This window comes from Enhydra lutris, unplaced genomic scaffold (assembly GCF_002288905.1).
Source record: "Enhydra lutris kenyoni isolate GAN:26980312 unplaced genomic scaffold, ASM228890v2 scaffoldscaffold4, whole genome shotgun sequence".
Lineage (NCBI taxonomy): Eukaryota > Metazoa > Chordata > Mammalia > Carnivora > Mustelidae > Enhydra > Enhydra lutris.
This window is the reverse complement of record NW_019154088.1, coordinates 532106-550631: the sequence shown is the minus strand read 5'-3', so window position 1 is coordinate 550631 and position 18526 is coordinate 532106. Positions and strand designations below refer to the sequence as shown.

General features: G+C 44.6%; 1 protein-coding gene across 1 annotated transcript in view; it reads right to left on the bottom strand.

Moving 5' to 3' along the window:
- The window catches only part of LOC111159850 (telomerase associated protein 1), a 34619-nt gene extending 16833 nt beyond the window's left edge, over positions 1–17786 (bottom strand). The window contains exons 1-17 of the mRNA XM_022522505.1: positions 17310–17786; positions 16010–16192; positions 15566–15700; positions 14661–14822; positions 14089–14250; positions 13701–13778; positions 11570–11694; positions 11208–11365; positions 8010–8119; positions 7211–7301; positions 6792–6981; positions 4068–4236; positions 3267–3425; positions 3010–3087; positions 1890–2020; positions 1553–1612; positions 496–654 (exon numbers count right to left, since the gene is read on the bottom strand). Coding sequence (XP_022378213.1) covers positions 496–654; positions 1553–1612; positions 1890–2020; positions 3010–3087; positions 3267–3425; positions 4068–4236; positions 6792–6981; positions 7211–7301; positions 8010–8119; positions 11208–11365; positions 11570–11694; positions 13701–13778; positions 14089–14250; positions 14661–14822; positions 15566–15700; positions 16010–16192; positions 17310–17786 — 2627 coding nt within the window. The remainder of the gene's footprint in view (positions 1–495; positions 655–1552; positions 1613–1889; positions 2021–3009; positions 3088–3266; positions 3426–4067; positions 4237–6791; positions 6982–7210; positions 7302–8009; positions 8120–11207; positions 11366–11569; positions 11695–13700; positions 13779–14088; positions 14251–14660; positions 14823–15565; positions 15701–16009; positions 16193–17309) is intronic.
- Between the last annotated feature and the right edge of the window lie 740 nt (positions 17787–18526).

Here is an 18526-nt window from a genome sequence, read left to right as displayed (position 1 = left end):
AGCAGCGGCAGAGGGGGTGGGGTGTGCAGTAGGCCTCAGAGCCCTGGAACGTAAACCCTACTTGCCATTTCTCACACACCCTCCTTGGTCAGCTGATCATTAGACACTTACTATTCGCCTACCGTGCGCTCGTGACAACACGGTTAAAAGCACAATCATTATCTCCCTTTTACTAATCAAAAAGCTAAAGTTTCAAGAAATGAAGAAAAACAACTAGCCCAAGATTCAAGCTACTATTTGGCCAAGCTGTGATGAGAAAGCCAGAGCCTCTTCTCCTGAGCCCTCTGCCTGAGCCTGCCTCACCCTCTGACCCCCTTCCCCAGTAGAGAGAAGAGTTGGCTCACAATGTGACAACTTCCTCTGGCAGAGGAATCCCTACCTGGGAAAGAGGAAGCATACCTCAGTGAGTAGAACAGGAGCATCTCAACAGCCAGAAATGCAGCCACCTGCCCACTGCCTCTCCCAATTCACAAAGGCATAGAAACATAGACCAACCGAGGCTGGGAAATCGGAGCCAAGGGGCGTAGAGTGTTCTCTTCCAGTGGCTGGAGAGATAGGTCCCCTGTCTTTCCTGGCGGTGGTGGAATCTTGAATATTTTGTCCATTTGGCCCACATGTTCTAGAAGATGGGAGGCCCCACGCTCTGCAATGAACCTGTCATAAATGTGACCAAATAAATAAGAGTGAATACCAGAGGCAGAATCAGATCTTCCAAGGGAGCAGGGGACAAAGATACAGCTAGGGAAGGTCACCTAGTTAACCGGAGCTCCTTAAGAAGACAACCATAAGCAGTTAATGTAGACTTAAAATAACCAGGATGCAGAACCACCCAGATAAAGGAAGAGAGAAGAAACACAGCTCTAGCCCCTCCTAGTATGCATGCTTATCATGGGCTTTCTCTGGGCCAGGAGCAATTAGGCTGGTAAAGGTGAAGATTTAAGGTTAAAGATTAAGGCCATCCCAGAACTTCATCAGCTCTGTATCAGCTATAAAAGCTCCCTGGAAAAGGAGGAATGGGCATGAGTCTTCCTAATAGCAGTTGATGCCAGTGGAGGCATATAAAGGAAAATGTTGGGGAGAAAACAAGTAAGTGAGAGAACATGGAAAGAAAGACAAAGTAAAAAGATTTCTGTAAATCTGGATTCTATAAATAAACTTAGCATGAGATTTCCTCTGGATCAAGAATGAACAGAGGCCACAAACAATGAATAGAAATAATATGACCAACTCTTGAGTTGTTCCCTTAAAAGCAAACAGTACAACCTTGCCCATCCTTTATCCTTCTGCCTCCTAGATGTAACACAAAGATGAGGGCTGGAGCTGGAGCAGCTGTCTTGAGCCATGAGGTGAAAGCAGAATATTTGAGGATGATGGAGCAATAAAGGATGACTGAGCCCCTCTAACACTGTTGCTGCTATACCAGGATGGCTGCAGAAGAGCAATAAGCTTCTATATTGCTTAAATAAAGAAGTAAAGGGAGTAGAAGCCAGGTAATTTTGGAAAGATGTTCTAACAAAACCCCCAACCCCTTCAGTGCCCATTCAGTACTCACTTCAGTATCCCATCAGTGTAGCCTGAGAGTGTCACGCTGTTAGGATTCGAATCTGGTAATCTGGCAAAGGAAGAAGCAGCCACTAGCCATCAGAAACAGTGCCAGGAGCACAGAGTCACTGCTCTCTAGGATGGATACCCCAGCTCTGCACTTTGAATAGGGTTATGTGCTAGGCTGGGGCATGGAGCTAGGCTGAAGACTTCAGAGAAAGCTCTAGTACTTAGGCAGAGATGGGGACGTGCCTGGTGAGTAGGAGGGTCCCAAACTACAGTAGGGGTAAAGAGGAAATCTGGAAACCTATCTTTTGGCACTGGACAAGAAGTTTGAGCATCCTTACATATTACATGTCCTTTGTAGGGGGACAGAAACAAAGAGGCACTTGGAATTCACATGCTGCCAGAAAAGCTGTTTGGCCTCATTTACCAGTCTGTTACACATAGTGTTGCCAAAGAGGATGACCCTGTCCACCTGTAAGATGAAAAGGAAAGAGCTGGGATCAGGAGGCAGAAGGACAGAAGAAATGCTAATAAACTCAGGATATCTAAAGAAAAGATCTCTGGGGATTAGGGGATTAGGACAGCTCTGAAGGGAATGGAAATTGCTTTTCCAGAGAACACTGAGGTTGGGGGAAGCCACTACAATCTGACTCGGAGTAAGGAGGAAGTGGGGTAAGGGAGGAGGGCTGCTGGAGCTGGCTAATTCAGGCTCACAAGAACTGATCAATAAATTTTTAGAGGGGTGCTTGGGTGGCTCAGATCATTAACTGTCTGCCTTCGGATCAGGTCATGATATCTAGGGTCCTGGGATGGATCCCGGCATCAGGCTCCCTGCTCAGCAGGGAGTCTGCTTCTCCTTCTCCCTCTGCCTCTCCATTTGGCTTGTGCTCTCTCTCTCTCTCTCTCAGATGAATAATGAATAATTAAAATCTTTTTTCAAAATATTAAAATAATTTTAATTTTGTGAGCCCGTTGTTAAACATGGCCACTACTAAACATTAAATTGTATAAACTTAAATAAATTATATTAAAAATGAAGGCAACAAATACTCAAAATTCATCACTTCCTAATTCTTTTACTACATGTTGCCATTATCTACTCTTGGTCTTATTTACATCTACTGTATCTATACTGTAGAAATACCATGTAGTGCTGTACTACTGGGCATCACTTCCCAACTCTGCTCACCGATTATCATGTCGGTAGCTTGAAATCAGCTGTGATAGGAATATTTACACCATAGAAATTAGCAAATGCTATTAACTAAGACTAATTTTTTCCAGAGAGCTGGGTGTTAAGCATTCACCAACACACCACTGGATACGGTGCTACAGCCAGCTGGGAGTGGATGTGGGTACCATACTTAGTTTGAAAGATGATCTTTGAGAAATTAGAGACATCGGTTGCGGAGGGAAAAGTGAAGGACAGGGAGGGCTTCTCAGGGACTGGGAAGTACTCACAGGGACTCTTTGGGCAGCCAGGGACAGCAGGTACTTCCCAAAAGTCTGCAAGGACGAGTCACCCTCTTCATCCAAATCCTGAAGAAAAGAGTCTTATGTTCCGTGTGGCATGGGAGATCATCAGTAAGCAACAAACACCATTTTCTGCTTGGGAAATCTTCAGAACTATCTATATCCAAGCCTTTCCTGATTTATCAGGCCATGTCCAGGACAGTGTCCATTCATGCATTTTTGCTTGGTGGGGGTGGGTGTCTGACCTGGACCTGAGCCTGGAGCATGCTGGCAGTCTTCAGGATACCTTCTTCTGCTTTAAGCACAGCAGTCTTCATAGTGCCTCCTCCACAGAATAAAAGATCCACCTGCTCCGCCCGTGCAATCATCATCCCAATCAGCAGCAGCACATAGCTTATGGGGAGCTGCTTGGACAAACATCACAGTGAGATACGGCCTCCCCCCACCCCCACATTTTTTATGTAAGTTCCATATCTAACATGGGGCTCAAACTCACCACCATTAAGATCCAGAGTTGTACACTCTACCAACTAAGCCAGCCAAGCCAGCCAGATTCCCCAGCACCCTTATTTAGAAACCTACCTTTACCCATCCAGCCCTGGAGGTCAAACACTCCATTGGTTGGGGAAAAGGGACAAAATCCCCAGTTAGGAAGGGACAGTTTCAGCAGCTCTCAAGAAGAGCTGGTCAGGGAGAAAGGTGGAGAAGGACCAGGATTCATGCCCAAATTCAAAACTGGGATGTAGGGAAATGAAAATGAGACATACTTTGGTGACAGAAATTTAGAGAGAATTAAGTACCAGCCAAATATGAAAAACAGAAGTATTATAATGCAGGAACAGGCGTTAGACAACATTCTAGGAACTGTCCCCAGGAACCAGGGTCCAATACTGAGATGCAAATGCATGCTATTTATTTCAGGTCTGAGTACTTCCTTGGGAAAACCATGTCTGGGAACAGGATATCTCTCAGGATCCCCAGCCCCCTTTCTAACCCCCAACCTTTTAATTTTTTTCTTTTTCTTTTCTCTCTTTTTTTTTTTTTACCCCTTGCAAGTTGCTCTTCCGACAGAGCTCCTCCGTCCCCATGTCTGTCAGATAGACCAAGATGGTGCGGCCAGGCAGCAGGGGCAGGTTGTGCTTCACAGAGATGTTCACGGCTGTCTCCAGGGCCTGCCGGTACCGAGCCAGCATCTCACCATCATACTTCCCCCGTCTGCCAGCAGAAAAGACACCAACAGAAGGGCTCAGGGGCTTCTCTACTTGCCATTTTGAGGCAGATGGGAAGATGAGAACTTGGCACTCTAGCACTGAGTGTTCCCGCCCCCACCACAGTTCGCCTCCACTGCCAGTAGGGGAGACTGGGGCAGAACTTCCCCATTCCCATTCCAAGGGCCTCTACTGACCATTCTCATGGCAGAAGAGGAGCGTCATCTGTAGACCCACTCTCTGAAATCATTTGCCACACTTCCCACATAAATCCGTACCTACTTCATGAGGCAAGGTTTAACTGCTACATACTTCTAATTGTATTTTAAAGAACAAATACGAACTCATATTTTGAAAACCAGCAGTTAAAGAGGAAAGAAGAAAACATTCATCCATTCATCCCACCTTTCTAGTAGAATCTCTACTTCAGGGTAACTGAATAGTTTAAGTTGATAGGAGAGGTTCTTTTTAGAGTTCCAGCTAATAAATATGGGGAGTGATAGAAAACTCCCACTCTAGAGCAGCTAATGAAACAATGGGTTCAGGCAAAGATCACCAAGGCATGAACCATCAACTTACAGAGAAGAGATCAGGCTATAACCACTCAAAGGCATGGGTCAGTCTTAGCATCACTACGAGTAGGACCACCAGAGCTTTGGTGTCCCCTAATCTTGTATCTTATTACAAGGTTTAAAAAAAAAAAAAAGTAAAAAAAAAAAAAAAAAAGGTGGTCTCATTTACAGGATACAAAGAATCCCCTATGAAATAGTCTCGCAAGGAAAAAAAAGTGAATCTTAATCTATGTAAGCCTTTAGAGTTAATACCCTCAGCACATGAAATAGAGAAACAAGTTAGAAGACACCATGAGGAGGTTGACAAATCCAGAAAGTGGGACACACTGCAGGGTCCCTGAAGCCAGTTTCTAAAGTAAGTCAAAGGCCTGAAGACAATGAAAATATCAAAAGATATATAAGAGACTTAATAGTTAAATGTAATGCGTATGTCTTGTTTGGATTTTGATTTGAGTAAAATTGTGAAATTATAATTTTGAGATGATTGGGAAATTTGAATATGGACTAGATAATAAAAGATAATACCAAGGAATTATTATAATTATTAGGTATATTAATGACATTCTAACTACATAATAAAATGTATTAAAAGATACATGTGGAAATAGGAAAGGATGAAATAAAATTATATTATATGGCATTTGTTCGTAAAAACACCTTCCCAGAAAAAAGAAGAAAGGGACCACTAAAAGAACTATGGGAAAATCTAGATAATCACAGAATGTGGTTAACAGTTTTATGAGAGTCCATTATAATATTCTCATTACTTGTGTGCATGTTTAAAACTTTTTTTATAATAATTTTTTAACATTTTATTTATTTATTTGACCAGAAAGAGATCACAAGTAGGCGAGTGGCAGGCAGAGGCAGAGAGAGGGGGAAGTAGGCCCCCTGCTGAGCAGAGAGAGCCCAATGCGATGGGGGCTGGGCCCTCGATCCCAGTGCCCTGGGATGAAGACCTGAGCTGAAGGCAGAGGCTTAACCCACTGAGCCACCCGGGCACCCCTATAATAATGTTTTTAAACTAGAAAATTCAGTATTCTCTACCAGTGCTATTCAATAGAATTAAGTTACAGTTAATGAAACAAAATTAAAATTACACATGTAACTAAAAATTTTTAGTAGCTGTAGGAAGAAAGTAAAAATAAACAGGAGATATTCACCCAATATGACATTTGAGTTAACATATTAAACCATGTTCATTTTAACATGAAATTAATACAAAAGTTACAGAGGAGATATTTTACATCCTTTTTCATACTATCCTCAAAATCTGGCACATCTCAATTCCAACTAACTGCGTGTGGCTCGTGGCTACTGAGTTGGCCAGCGAATGTTTGCTGTTTGGACTGGACTCCAGACTTGACTTTTAAGTAGCCCTGGCTTCAGCCACACATTCCCTAGTAGGTTAGATGAGCCCTGCATTTGTCTTGAATGAAGATCCTGTTGAAGCATCTAAAGGGCAGAGTGCCGGGACTTCAACAACCTTACAGAACAGGTTTTATGTCTGACTTTGAGCCTGCTCGGTGGTTATTATCTTTATATGTATAAACTAACAAACAAATAAATAAATAAAGACAGGATGAGAGAGAGAGAAAACAGATATCATGGAGAAGAAAAAGAAACAAACAGAACAGGAGCAGAGGACACTAGCATACACTAAGAGAAAGGAGAATGCTGCACGGATTCACAGAGCCCCCCAGAAACCAATAAAACAATCCCAGATAATAAACTGGAGGCCTCAACATAGTTTTTTTTCTCATGATTTCTCCATAGGACAACATTAAAGGCAAGGTTTGCCATGCAAAGACAGCTGGAACCAGGCAAGTCTGAGCCACTGGGGCAAACATATCTTCGCAGAATAAAAGTTGGGGTTCCCAGATGACTCCCGAGCCCTGTAATGGTACTTCTTGTTGCCCACCCTTTGCTCCCAGATAGCATAGCAGGCACGCACGTGCGCACACACACACACACACACACACACACACACCTGGCCTTTTGTATTTTCAGCTTTTCCCACTTGAGCTGCTCATATATCACGGGTATCATCATTGTTGTCCGAAGTTTCTGGCGACTTGGGTTGTAAGGATACCTCCGATAGGTCATCCAATTCTTGCTCTTTTTTGCATTTCTAGTCATTATTGAACACACCAGTTTTGTATTGTAAGGGAGTGGCAATGCTGTGTGGCAAACAGGTAAGTAAGTGAGTCAATGTCAGTCAGTCTGTTCTCTCCTATTGTCCTCCCACCAATACCTGCCCTAAGTCCTGACCCTCGGGCAGGCAAGTGTCTGAACTCTGCCCACCCCACATCCTGAGACCGGAAGGCAAGAGGCTGAAACATATCAGTGCTCCTAATTCACCTACTCTCAGACTCAAGAGACAAACAGGATTTGGAAGATAGATAATACCTTGACTTTTGAGTCGAGCCTCAAGGTTATTGATGGAATCATGGGCATTAAGGAATCTGAATGGGAACTGCCGACTGTGGATCACCGAATTCTGGAAAGCAAGGGAGGGGTCACGAGCAACATATCAGGGAGAATGGGGGTGGGGTTAATCAGGGTCCTCAGGGACCAGGAATACTAGATAACCACTCTCTTAGATTTGTGGGAAAATGGGGAAGGATAAAATGGATATTACAGAAGAGATACAGAGAAAAGTGGAGAAGAATAAAAGAAAAAGAAAGCTGTCACGTAGACTATGAGAAGAAGGAAAGAAGGGAGGGATGGCTGAGAGGCTCAGTCAGGTGAGCGTCTGCCTTTGGCTCAGGTCATGATCCCAGGTACCCAGGATCATGTCCTGCATCAGGCTCCTTGCTCAATGAGGAGCCTGCTTCTCCCTTTGCCTGCCGCTGCCCCTGCTTGTTTTCCCTCTCTCTTTCTCTCTCTGACAAATAAAATCTTTAAAAAAAGAAAAAAAGAAAAAAGAGGAAGTAAAGGAAGGAGGCTGATTTCTTTTATATCAGACTCCCTCTGAAGTCAGTTACATCATAAAAGTGCCTCTTCTTGGTAAATCAGTGATCCAAGGAAAGTTCTTATACTTGAACTGGGGTGTATCCCACAGATCTGTCTCTGCCAGCCTATCCGTATCTCCATACCTATTTATAGCCCACATAAAATAGCTCGTGGCCAGGACCTTCCATAGCCATGAGGAAGAAGCAACAGCATCACTGCACCCACCTCTAGTCCCCCTGCCCCCCCCACATACCTCATGCTGGAGTCTCTGGAGTACAAGCTCGTGGTGGCGGGCACTGATTCCAACCCGCAGCAGATTGCACAGATTCCGAAGCATGGCCATGAAGGGAAGCTTCCCATTGTCTGTGGAAGGTCAGGCACAGGGTAAGGAAAGCAGACAAAAGATGAGTGAGGGAGGTCAGAGACCAGAGCAAGATGTTCAGAGGCCACAAAGAAAATGCAGAACGGAGAGAGTGAGGTACTAACATACAATCTACCCTACTCAAAATGTTTTAGACATATAGAAAGATGAAAACAGGATTGGCCTAAAGTGTGGAGCAAGATTTATATAATATTGTTTACAAGACGGCTGTTTGAATAAACAACTCCTATTGTTGCTTTGTCTGCTGGTCCAGCCACACAACTGGGCTCAACCAGCAAAATATATTCTCTAATCTAGAGTAAAGATTTCCAAACATTTTAGGTGGTGAAACATGAAATTTTCTAGTGTAAGTTTATTTATTTATAAATTGTATACATGTAGTATAATCATCGGGTTAGTATTTCCAGGCACAACATAACTTAAAATAAGGTTTACCTTTAATAATAATGTATATAAATTCATATTTCAAATAATCTTCCTGGAAATTTTTAAGTTTTCTGGCAAACTTCTTGTGAGATCTGATTAAATAGTCATTATTTTTCATTGAAATAGAGGTGAAGAAGACTTGCACTAAAGCAGAATTTCACCCCTATTACTTTCATATTGTCCATTTGTTCTGTGATATTAGTGTCATCTTCAAGTCATAGTTTCTTAAAAATAACGTCTTTAAGGCTTATGTCTACTTCAGATGGTTAGTTTGGTTAAGACTGAATAATAATTCTAAATCCACTTACAATTCAAGGATAAGTTTGGTAAGTCATTATGCAGAAACCAAAAGAGAGTGAGGGGCTCTGTTGATGCCCCTGTACTAGAGAACCCCTATTCTTCCTCCACAAACCTGAACTCTCATATGTGCCCTGTACCATACAACACACAGACCAAGTGACCACAGGGGTGCAATCTGTTTGGTAAATATTGGGAAAATCCTTTCTTTCTTTTAGACAAGGGAAACCATAAGTTGGAGGTGTGCTATTTTTCCTGGGTACCCCGAGAGGTGCTTTCGGACCACCTTCAAGACATGGCCTGTCAGCCCCCAGCCACGCCCGCAGGCACTAGCAGCAGCTTCTGTCAAAAGAGTGGTGGTGTCTTTTTTTAAGGTGATGTAAGTCTCATTTGAATTACAGTTAGAAGCTTCCAGCCTTCTGGAAGTCCTGTGGTTCTTGAGTCATAATTCTGTTCACAAACTGTACAGAAGAATTAGGTTGTGCACACCATGCAAATGGGGGGGGACAACTCATAAACAACTGCATCCTTTGTCAGCTCATAAATTGTTCTCAACTGTTGCTATGTATGAGAGGTTTTCTAGATCATTTAAATAAGAAATTAAGTCCAATATCGTATTTATGATACTAGAAAATAAATTGAACCTTTATCCTTCAGACTGAGAAGTTCACTGATCTCATTCAAAAAAACTGCTAATGAGGGCGCCTGGGTGGCTCAGTCAGTTAAGCGACTGCCTTTGGCTCGGGTCATGATCCCAGAATCCTGGGATGGAGTCCCATATGGGGTTTCCCCTGCTCTATGGGGAGCCTGCTTCTCTCTCTCCCTCTGCCTGCTGCTCCCCATGCTTGCGCTCTCTCTTTCTCTGTCACATAAATAAATAAAATCTTAAGAAAAAAAACTATTACTGAGTTATTAATGAGCTCTGTGGTCTCCCAAGAGGGGTCTGTATATCTTTTTTTAAAGATTTTATTTATTTATTTGACGGAGAGAGAAATCACAAGTAGGCAGAGAGGCAGGCAGGGGGTTGGGAGAAGCAGGCTCCCTGCTGAGCAGGGAGCCCAACAGGGCTCCATCCCAGGACCCTGAGTTCATGACCTAAGCCAAAGGTAGAGGCCTAACCCACTGAGCCACCCAGGTGGAGGGGTCTGTATATCTAATTACATTTTGTCTTATATTTTACAGTATATTTATATTTTTATACACATTTTCAGATCTATATTTATATAATTATATTTTACGTATTCTCTCAAGTACATAATTCATTAGTACATATATAAAATTGTTTAAATTATATATACATATATTATGACGTCAAACAAAAGTTTTTTTGCAATATAGGATCAAAAAACTCTGGAGTCTAGAGGATTAGACTATGCGCATTAGACTGAGCCTAGACAAATGTCACAGTTTTAATTTTTAAGGGCAGAGGGAGGAAGTAGAGATGACATACCAGAATCAGCTACACATCCTGGCTGCCATCCAGGCAACTTTCTCCTGTTCCACCCACAGTGCCAAATATTGGGGAAGAGGTTGTCAGGCATGTGTGTGTGCATGCATGTGTTTTAATTCCCATGTGATTCTCATGTCTATACCCCCAGCGACAACCACACAGTGAGAACCATGACAGATAAGCAGCTGAGAATTTGGGCTGCCCTGGGCACAATCTGCACATGGCAGTTCGCAGAGAAATAGATTAAAAAAAAAAAAAAGACGGGCTTCTGAAGCCCCAAAATATGAAGTCTCCAAAACTCAGTCACAAATTCTACAGCAAGATGTTTTTCAACAGAAAGATACTAACTTGAAATTTTCAAAGATGAAAGAGAACTTAAGAAAAGACAGACTAGAAAGAGCCTTGTAGAGTTAAAAATAAACTAACAACAGCAACAAAAAGAGACAAACAGAAGACTGAAATAACTTGGTCCTTCTGATTTAATTTTTTTTCTCTTTATCAGTATGGGCAAATTACCTCAAAGTCCTAAATATGTGTTCCTAAGGAGATTCCAATACTCCATATGCCAATCCTACCTTGATTAGATGACTTACCCAGTATGACCTAAGTGAAATCAGAGAGAAGGTACCACTTTGTCCTGTGTTGATCAAGGCTTGTGCATCACCTAACCACATCTGGAATAACGACCTCCCTATGAAGTCAGTGCCACTCAAAGCAGGCACCACTGGTCCGCTTGGGCATGGTCGATGGCAAAACTCACAAACCCAATCACTTTCAGTAATGCAACCCCCAGGCAAGAGAATAACTGTGTCATGCCACAGAAGTTAACTCAGGGTCCAAAACGTAGAGGTGTGAATGGGGAAGAGGATGGGACTGTACGGTCAAGGTTACTCTACCAATCAGCTCCTCCCAGACAGAAGCTTTGTTCCCCCACAGGCTCAGCTCCCGCTCCCAGGTTTCTGGCTGAGGGAGCTTCATCCGCTTCCCAGCTCTGCTAGAATCCCATGGCCCAGGGAGGCGACTTCGAGAAAACATTTGTAGGCTGGAAGGATATCTGGAACAGAAGAGGAAAAAGAGGAAAATCTTATCATTTCAAAGCCAGCTGAAAATAACCCAGAAGAGAGAAAGTCAGTCAAAGCTAGTCAGTTGTGCTTGCCACTAACGTGGCTGGGGTCAGAACAATAGGCACAGGGCCATGGAGGATGAAAAGCCACAGGGTCACCCAGGTGGATGGTATTTTCAGGGTGTGTCTTCTCACCTGTAGCCCAGTAGGGCTTGGATGTGCTGAGCCGGCTCCCGGATGTGCAGTCGCTGTACTAACTTCTTCAGAGTGAACCTCGGCTGCTTCTTTTTCTCTGGTACTGCACTGTAGGTCTCCTCAAACTGTGGAAATATCCCCCAAGTCCCACAGAAGTCATTTAATCTATGGCCATGTCACTTGCTTCAAAAATCAGAACTGCAGACATCCTATACCTACGAGGTAATTTCTTCCCCCAGTATAGATCTGGGCAAAGAGTAGGAATCGGCAGCAAAAGTCACCAGCAAGGGGCGCCTGGGTGGCTCAGTGGGTTAAGCCTCTACCTTCCGCTCAGGTCATGATCCCAGAGTCCTGGGATGGGGCCCCGCATCGGGCTCTCTGCTCAGCAGGGAGCCTGCTTCCTCCTCTCTCTCTCTGCCTACTTGTGATCTCTCCCTCTCTGTCAAATAAATAAATAAAATCTTAAAAAAAAAAAATTAAAAAAAAAAGTCACCAGCAACAAGAACTTCTGCAGTGAGCATACCATAGTAGCTCTTTGGGGTCACTGTGTTTCATGTATGCAAGATTGAACTATCAATAGTTAACACGGGATAACTGGCTTGTGAAAAACAAGATGGGGATGGAATGAACAGAGAACATCTCTTTCTTAGAGGGAGAGAAAGGAAAAAGCAACTTTTATTTAAATCACTGAGACTTAGAGGAGGAGGTAAATGGAGGCATCAGCAAATGCAAGCCACAAGGAGTAGAAAAACGGAACAAAGTTGCCTTTCTATGGTGTCTTTTACAATAAAAGAGCTAAGTTTGGGATATATTATTAGAATGAAGAGAAAAGATCAGTTGACTGAGAATGTTTTCTCTTGTAATAATCACCATAATTTTTTCCCAATAATCTATTTTAATGATGATGATGTTGGTGATAGCTAACACTTACTCAGTGCCAGATATTGTGAGAAATACTTTAAATTCAGGGTGCCTGGGTGACTCAAGTCATGATCCCAGGGTCCTAGGATTAAGTCCCATATCAGGCTCCCTGCTCAGCAGCTCTTCCTGCCCCCAACTTGTACTCTCTCTGTCTCTGTCTCTGTCTCTGTCTCTCTCTCTCTCAATACCTCTCTCTCACACACACACAAAATAAATAAAATCCTTTTTTTAAAGATTTTATTCATTTATTTGACAGAGAGAGATCACAAGTAGCCCGAGAGGCAAGCAGAGAGAGAGAGAGAAGGAAGCAGGCTCCCTGCTGAGCAGAGAACCCGATGTGGGGCTCAATTTCAGGACCCTGAGACCATGACCCAAGCCAAAGGCAGAGGCTCAACCCACTAAGCCACCCAGGCACCCCCAAAATAAATAAAATCTTAAAAAAAAGAAATACTTTAAAATCAGTGACTGATTTTATCCTCGCAAGAACCCAATGAAGTACTCAATAAGGCACTGCTATTATCCCCATTCTATATCTGAGGAAACTGAGGTAAGACAGGGTAAGTCATTTGGCCAAGTTTGCATAGCCAGCGAGTGTTACTGGTCAGGGGGTGGGATTCAAACCCAGGTCTAATTCCTGATTCTATGCTTTTAACCACGAAGTGCAGTGCTTTATTTGTCATTAATGCAAAAAGGCTTGGTTTGGTTTTAAAACTTCCTCCAGAAGTTTTATACTTTATAAAGTATATACTTTATAAGTTTCATACTTTCTTTCTTTCTTTCTTTGAGAGAGAATGGTGGGGGGTGGAGAGAGAGAACCTCAAGAAGATTCCCTGATGTGTGAGGAGCCCAATGTGCAGGGCTCAATCCCATGACCCCGATATCATCAACTGAGTCAAAATCAAGAGTCAGATGCTTAACCAACTGAGCCACCCATGTGCCCATATTTCATACACTGTTAACTCACTTACCCAGCTGTACGTGCCACCAGTCCGTAAATAGTAAAGGAAGCAACATGGGAAATAAAAGGAGCCTTTCCCAGTGCTCTCAAACCTGACCCTACAATCACAACTGAGAACTCCCCAGGAAGTTGGAAATTGGAATATGCCTACCCCATCTTGAGTATTTCTAAACCAAACAGAATTCCATTTCTAAATATTAGCTGAGAAAAGGTTTTACATGCACATGTAGAACCTCAGAACAAGGCACTCACCTTCTTCTGTTCATCTTTAAGAGGCCTCAGGTACCTCGGCCAGTATTTTTGTGTCTCAGAAAATGGGCGCCCTGTCTTCTGTAGGGATAGGAGAAGCAATTTCAAAATGGGAAATGGAACCCATCCTTGGAGAGATCCATTCCAATGGTTCCAAAGGTCCATCTCTGCCAAAAAGGAAGCCAGCCAAGACAGCCCTGCCCTGTCTGCCCCCTGAGCTCTACTCAGCTCCTCCCTCTGCCTTTCTCTGACTCCTTTTATATGGTAGGAACATGTCAGATGCTTAGTGTGGGATCCCCAGGGTCAGCAGGTTCCTTCAACCTCCTGCCCACCCCCCTTTTCAGAGAGAAGGGGCCTGGGCTGTGAATGACCAGATTCAGCAGGGACTAACTGGGGGACGGGGAGGCGGGCAGGGGCGACTCTTGGCCCGGTGCTTCCGAGGGTTGTACTTAGCCAGCTGGTACTCATCAAACTGGGCAAATTTGTCAGTCATAGCAGCACGCAGGCAGGCAGGCAGGGGCACCAGCTTGTCCTCCTCTCCTCCAGCCAGGTTCTGTCAGCAAGAGAGGAAAGACCCTCAGGAGTGAGACACAGATCAACCCTCTACAACAAGGCAAGACCACAGGGATAAATGAGGGCACAGAAGAAGATGGTTTCCAGCCCCAGCTCTACAGTGATCACTTCTACAGTCCTGGGCCAGTCGGCAGACTTCTCTGATTCTCATCTCCTGCATCGTAAACACGAGGTCCAGAATAAGACCAATTTTTCTCCCACTGTGGTCCAGCTCTTCTCAGTCATATTTTCTCTATTGGGCAACCCAGCACGATCCAGGGAGAAGCTGTCCCATCTGGGAAGCAAAGCTGAGGACAACTGAGGGGAGGTGGAACTAGATGAGAATTTTCCGCAGGGATGTGATAAGCAAGGGAGAGGGAACCAGTGAGAGCCAAAGCTCGGGGAACATACCTGGTAGAACTCGGCTACCTGGATCCAATCAGAAGGCAGCTGGACAATGGCACAGAAATAGCGTCGCAGGTGGGGGCGGCAGACGGGCAAGAAGGCAGCAATGGCCAACACTTTGTTGGCCACAGTCCGGATGTTCAGCTGCTGCCTGGCGTACAGAGCTGCCTGAGGCACAGGGTGGGGAGAGCTGGCATCTCAGCCACTTGTCCCAAAGCATCATGCCCCAAACAAACTCACTTACTTAATCCACCTGCATAAAACCTTTCCTGAACACTTCACAGTGTCTATAAAACAGAAAGCCCAAGCCTGCTGGCTTGGAAGGCTACATCCTCCATACTCTAGCCCTTATCCACCTTTGCAGCATGGCTTCTTCTGAGTCTACTGATCACCTTCCAAGTCAACCAGGTACTTAAAGGGCTTCCCACCATCAAGGGCCATTGAAAATTACCCAGGGTAATTTTCAGGCCACCCCCACCGCCTCCCTGTCCCCCAGTCAGTCCCTGCTCAACCTGGTTATAGAAAACATCCCTCCTCCCCTGTTTCTCTTCTTCTGAAACATTCACTGCCTACTACTCCATTTGCATTTATGTAATACTTGGGAATGTTCTGCTTCCCTAACAATATTATAAGCTCCTTAAAAGCCAGATCCAAGTTTCATTACATCTGTTGAAATGATCTTCAAGGCCTAGTTTTGTGTACTTAGCCTGTGTAGTTACTAAACAAATACTCTTTTCCAATCTCATCTTCCCCCCGCTCCTCAAAGAACCTCAGGAACTAGCCCTCAGACTCACCCAGAGATCCTACTCCCTTCCCACCAAGCCCGCCACCATTCCCCTTCCACACCATAGCCACAGTTCCTGCCTCCCAGCTTCCAGTTCCCATCCACCCCCTCCTTCACACCACAGTACCTTAAGGATGAATTCAGGCTCCAAAGGTGCAAGTTCACTACAGACTTCAAACAGAGTACCCGAAGTCATGTCAGCTGCAGCTTTTATGTTTACCTCTGATGTCAGAGTGGAGCACAGCAGGCTTATGAGAACCATCTGAGAATCGAGAAAGAGAGGGGAGAAAGGATGAAAGAGGTCATGAGGACCAACTCAAGCACCCACTCAGGCCGATTTACAAAATCAAGAACAGAGAGAAATGACCCCCACATTCAGAAAGATGTCTGTCCAACTGAGAGGTTAGAAAAGGTGATTAGGGAATGAGAAATAAGAGCTGGGTGATACCCCATCCTTGCCCTCCCATCTGTGGAGGGGAACTGGTTTGGCCCTTGGTCACCACCCCTCCCACACAACCTCACACAATTCCCTCCACCATCATCAATCTCTCCCCAACATTGGAACTTTTACCTTCTTGTCCTTAAGGGCCTGGTCAGTGGGCCCAGGATGAGATTCAGAGCCCTCAGTGGTGAGCTTCAGGACAGGCTCCTCCACCTTCTCTTCCTCTCCCAAGCTTAGATTATAAACAGGCATCTGAACCTCTACCCATTCCTTCTCTTCTGGCATTTTCTCTTCTGACGAGGAACAAGAGCCCTGGGGATAGTGGCAGTTGATAATCACATAGACAGATCCGAAGATAGATCTCTCAAACACAGAAGATCTGAAGGCAGATCCCAGGCACAGGAGTAGTCTACATCTATCTTCCAGAACCAAAACTCCTTCTCCCTCCCCCCTCAAACAAGGGCATCCATCTCTCTTGGCTGACAGAGTGACCCCTCACTGTCACACACACCACCTTTCCCAATTCAACCTTCTGAGCCTTTGCTCAGATGCTCTGAGATCTTCCCCTGCTTTCATTTCCTTATTGATGCCACAGCCGAAGAGTCCAAGGCCCCTCACACACACCTCCTATGATACTATTAAGATATTCTGGATTCAGAAAAAAAAGGCCAAGTCCCAGATCAATCCCCCAGCAACCATGAGCTGCTTAACTTCTGAGTCTCGCCTTCTTCACGCCCTACAACCTATTTGATGGGGCCATTAGAAGAGTAAATGGGGTAATGTATATATGGCTCTTTGCAAATTGCAAAGCCCCAAATAAATGTAAGATGGCAATAGTAATCCTGACAATGACCCTCTAAGATAGATTTTCACTGACCACATTTAAAAGGGAAAGAAATCAAAGCTTCAACAGGTTAAGTCTTGGCCAAGGTTGTATGGCTTGTTGTTGGCAGAGACAGTATAGCCTCTGCCTCAGTCTGATACCCAAGTCCATACAGAAGAAATGTGTGTTTGTCTACTAATTCTGCCCTGTATGCTAAATGTGTGTGTATAGATATGTACAAGTGGACACATGTTTACATGTATACATATAGGGAAGTGGGCCATGGTATGGCAGATGGTTTCCCTGCTGGACATAAGACCTTAGAAGCACTTGCTTGGCTGCTACTCCAATAGCACACTGCCCGTCCTCCTGAGCAGAGGCTTTCTAAGGCCAGCTCTATTGTCCAGAATATCTGAACTTGATATGCGATAAAAGTAGTGATGCTGAAGACGACAGCCCGAGGGTCAAGGGGACCTCAGGAAGAGGCTCTGAGGACAGAAGGTACACAGACACAGAGCAGCAGAGGGGAAACTGAGGCACCAAGGCTAGGGACAAAAGCATCCAACAGACATGCATGGAGTCAGGACAAGTGCCTGGAGCTATTACCAAAGCTGTTTCAGGAGCTTTCTCTGTGGCAGAGAGAGATTTCAAGGCCGTGGGGCAGCTCAGACAGGCTAACCCCTCAGAGAGGCACTGGGCCCTCCAGGTAGGAGGCTCAGAGAGTGAGAAGTTGCTGATGTTCAGGCTACGCACATCAGCTTGCACCACGTGAGCTCTCTGGAGACAGTGGAGCAAGGGGCTGGTAGACACAGAACTTTTTAGAACAGGGAGCGTGGCCAGGCACCGATTCTCCAACGAGAGGATGTCTGGGTGGAGAGAAACATGCCCATGTAGTTTCTCCACAGTCTTCAGGTCAGGAAGTGTGGCCAGGCACCGGTTTTCTAAGGAGAGAATGTCTGGGTGGGCAGATACATGCCCACGTGGTTTCTCCATGATCTTCAGGTCAGGAAGTGTGGCCAGGCACCGGTTTTCTAAGGAGAGAATGTCCAGGTGGGCAGACGCATGCCCGTGGAGTTTCTCCATAGCTGGACCCCAACCAGTATATGCCTAGAAGGAGAGAAAGAAAGGTGATGAGCTCCTGGCTGCATTGGAGTGTTTGCCCTCGGAGTATGTCTTTCCCATAGTCCTCCTGGCAATCCCAGTGACCTGCAAGCAGGGAACAACCAATATTTCTTTTCAAACAATGGGTTCATTCTAAGGATATATTCTGAAAATATTATACAGAGAGAATGCAGGGAGCATTCTAAATGAGAGAAATAGGGAAAAGATAAGGCAGACGCTGAAGAGCAGAGAAATAATTAAAAAAAAAAAGTGCTGGAGATGAAAGGGACATGTCTCCTCACAAAGGGGTAAAGGAGGCCCCTAGGGCTATTAGTGCAATCCCAACTAAGGGATCACATTTGTAATCTGGACTCTAGGCTCTAAGCTCTAGAGAAACAAATTTTTTTTTAAAGATTTTATTTATTTATTTGATAGAAATCACAAGTAGGTAGAGAAGCAAGCAGAGAGAGGAGGGGGGAAGCAGGCTCCTCCCTGAGCAGAGAGCCTGATGCGGGGCTCCATCCCAGGACCCTGAGATCATGACCTGAGCTGAAGGCAGAGGCTTAACCCACTGAGCCATCCAGGTGCCCAAAACAAATATTTTGATCAAGATGTCTATATTCAACAGCCTCAACTTCCTTGCCTCCTACTCACTGTTCAACCAACTAAATGGCATTTTGTCCCTCCTATTCCCCCAAGGCTGTCCCCTTGGTTAACCAATG